Consider the following 2146-nt stretch of genomic DNA (forward strand, 5'->3'; position numbering starts at 1 on the left):
ATGAAGGGAGTAGTGATCGCCTTGCTGGTGGCCCTCGCCATGGTCCACTTCATGGCGGAGCCAGCCCGCGCCATCACCTGCTCAGACGTGAACAAGGCCCTGGCCCCTTGCATCTCCTACCTCACCGGCGGCGGTGCTCCGACTTCAGCATGCTGTGACGGCGTCAGGACCCTTAAGTCATTGTCACCCACCACGAGCGACAGGCAAACGGCCTGCCAGTGTGCCAAGGACGCCGCCAGCCGCAACCCCAACATTAGGGAGGATGCCGCCGCTGCCCTCCCCAACAAGTGCGGCGTCCAGACCGACATTCCCATCTCCCGAAGCACTGACTGCTCTACGTAAGCCCATCTACTCTATATTAATTAATTAATACAGTTGATCAGTACGTTGTTCTCTTCCAGTTTGCTGATTGATTCTTTCCTTTAATTTCTCTTGTTGCAGTGTCTCTTAAGATGGATGGATGGAAGCCACCAGTACTGGAGATGAATAATGGGAGGAGAAGCTCTATATTGCTGCCTCCCTTTATTTAGTTAGTGTATTAATGTATTAGCTACTAGTTCAGAGGTGGTTCTCTTAGCTGAGTGAGAACCGCTGTAGTCATGTATGCCCCCTTATAAATAAAATCATCCATCCTTATAATTGATGGAGTATTTGGATCTTTTTGCCAAATATTTTCGACAACAATTTTCTCTTCTTCCAAACAAAAAAACCGGGAAACCAGGAAAGTATGAACAATTAAAATTATTTCAATTTTTCAAAAAGAGTTTTATTCTAAGTAATATTAAAGAATAATTTTCTAAAACTATTCTTAAAATTATTTTTAAAAATAGTTATCAATGGGGACTTAGGATTTTTTTCTCTTTTCCTAGTTTCCTTATATATATATTTGAAAATATATAATTTTAATTATACTTTTTTTTACAATTTTTGGGATGAATCAAACATCAAAAACTATTTTATTAATTTTTTTTTCCTAATATTTTATAGAACCAAAAAATGATTGAAATTGAGTAATTTCTTAGCCAAAATAACAAGGATTTTCAAAGCTAATGAATCATTAACAATCTTTATAATTGACTTTAGTTAATAGCAATCACTTCAACAAATTGTACATTCAATGGTTTTACTAACATGTTGTGTAATTGTAAAATGAGAAATGTGAAAGTCTTAAAAAGAATCATTTTCTAGAGGGTGATTGAAAAAAGAAAGAAAAATATATGAAGAATTGGAACTGTTTTTAAAAACTATTCTTTTTTTTAAAAAAAATGGAAAACAATTCTAAAAAATAGTTTTTTAGAACAACTTTTTAAAAACCATTATTTAATTTTTATAAAACAAAAATCTATTTAAAAACCTAAATTATTTTTAACTTGTTTTTAATATTTTAAAATATATTTTAAAAATAATTTTTATATCTAATATTTTATTTTTAATTATTATACATATTATATAATTATTTCTTAAAGTTGCAAAACTTGTTTTTATGTGTTTTTTGTTCTAAAAATAAAGAAAAAACAGTTCTAAAAAATAGTTGGCCCTAAATATTTCTCTTTTTTCCACCATTATAGTGTAAAGTGGCAAAAGATAAGAACGATAATAAAAAAGAAAAAAGAAAAATAACTATATATATATATATATATATATATATATACCTTCTTATAAAAGCTACTAGTACATATAGCACTAGAATGACGAAAAAAATGTCCAAAATTAGGTGGGTTTAAGCCATTTGATGGAATACAATCAAATCTTCACTGTCGATATCATAGTAGTCATATAAAGAAATGATAAAACCAAATTACTTCCAAAAATATGATCAAATTAGCTTTTAAAATACGTATCACAGCCCACATGCTTTGAAGGATGGGATTGACCCAACCCATTCGAGCCCACCAATGAGCCCAATATAAAAGCCCAGCGGAGCAGAGGTCGGTCCCCCGATCAAAAGGTCAAAAACACCCTCATCCCAGAGCATCCCGAGATTCCCGACTACCGAAACCCTCGGTTAGTCCGTCATTTCCAAGGGGCAGCCCCAAATCAGCGGCTCTCAGAAAAAAAATCAGATTTGCATTTACCGGGTCCCACCGCCAAACTAGAATGAAACTACGCAATATACACTTGTCATATAAATATCCAGAAAGTACCT

General features: G+C 33.8%; 1 protein-coding gene across 1 annotated transcript; it reads left to right on the forward strand.

The window, feature by feature from the left end:
• LOC117929669 (non-specific lipid-transfer protein 1-like) lies at positions 1–601 on the forward strand. The gene is made up of 2 exons (XM_034850033.1): positions 1–338; positions 442–601. The coding sequence occupies exons 1-2, from the start codon at positions 1–3 to the stop codon at positions 449–451; spliced, it is 348 nt and encodes a 115-aa protein (XP_034705924.1). The 3' UTR covers positions 452–601.
• Positions 602–2146: the final 1545 nt, after the last annotated feature.

This window comes from Vitis riparia, chromosome 14, assembly GCF_004353265.1.
Source record: "Vitis riparia cultivar Riparia Gloire de Montpellier isolate 1030 chromosome 14, EGFV_Vit.rip_1.0, whole genome shotgun sequence".
Lineage (NCBI taxonomy): Eukaryota > Viridiplantae > Streptophyta > Magnoliopsida > Vitales > Vitaceae > Vitis > Vitis riparia.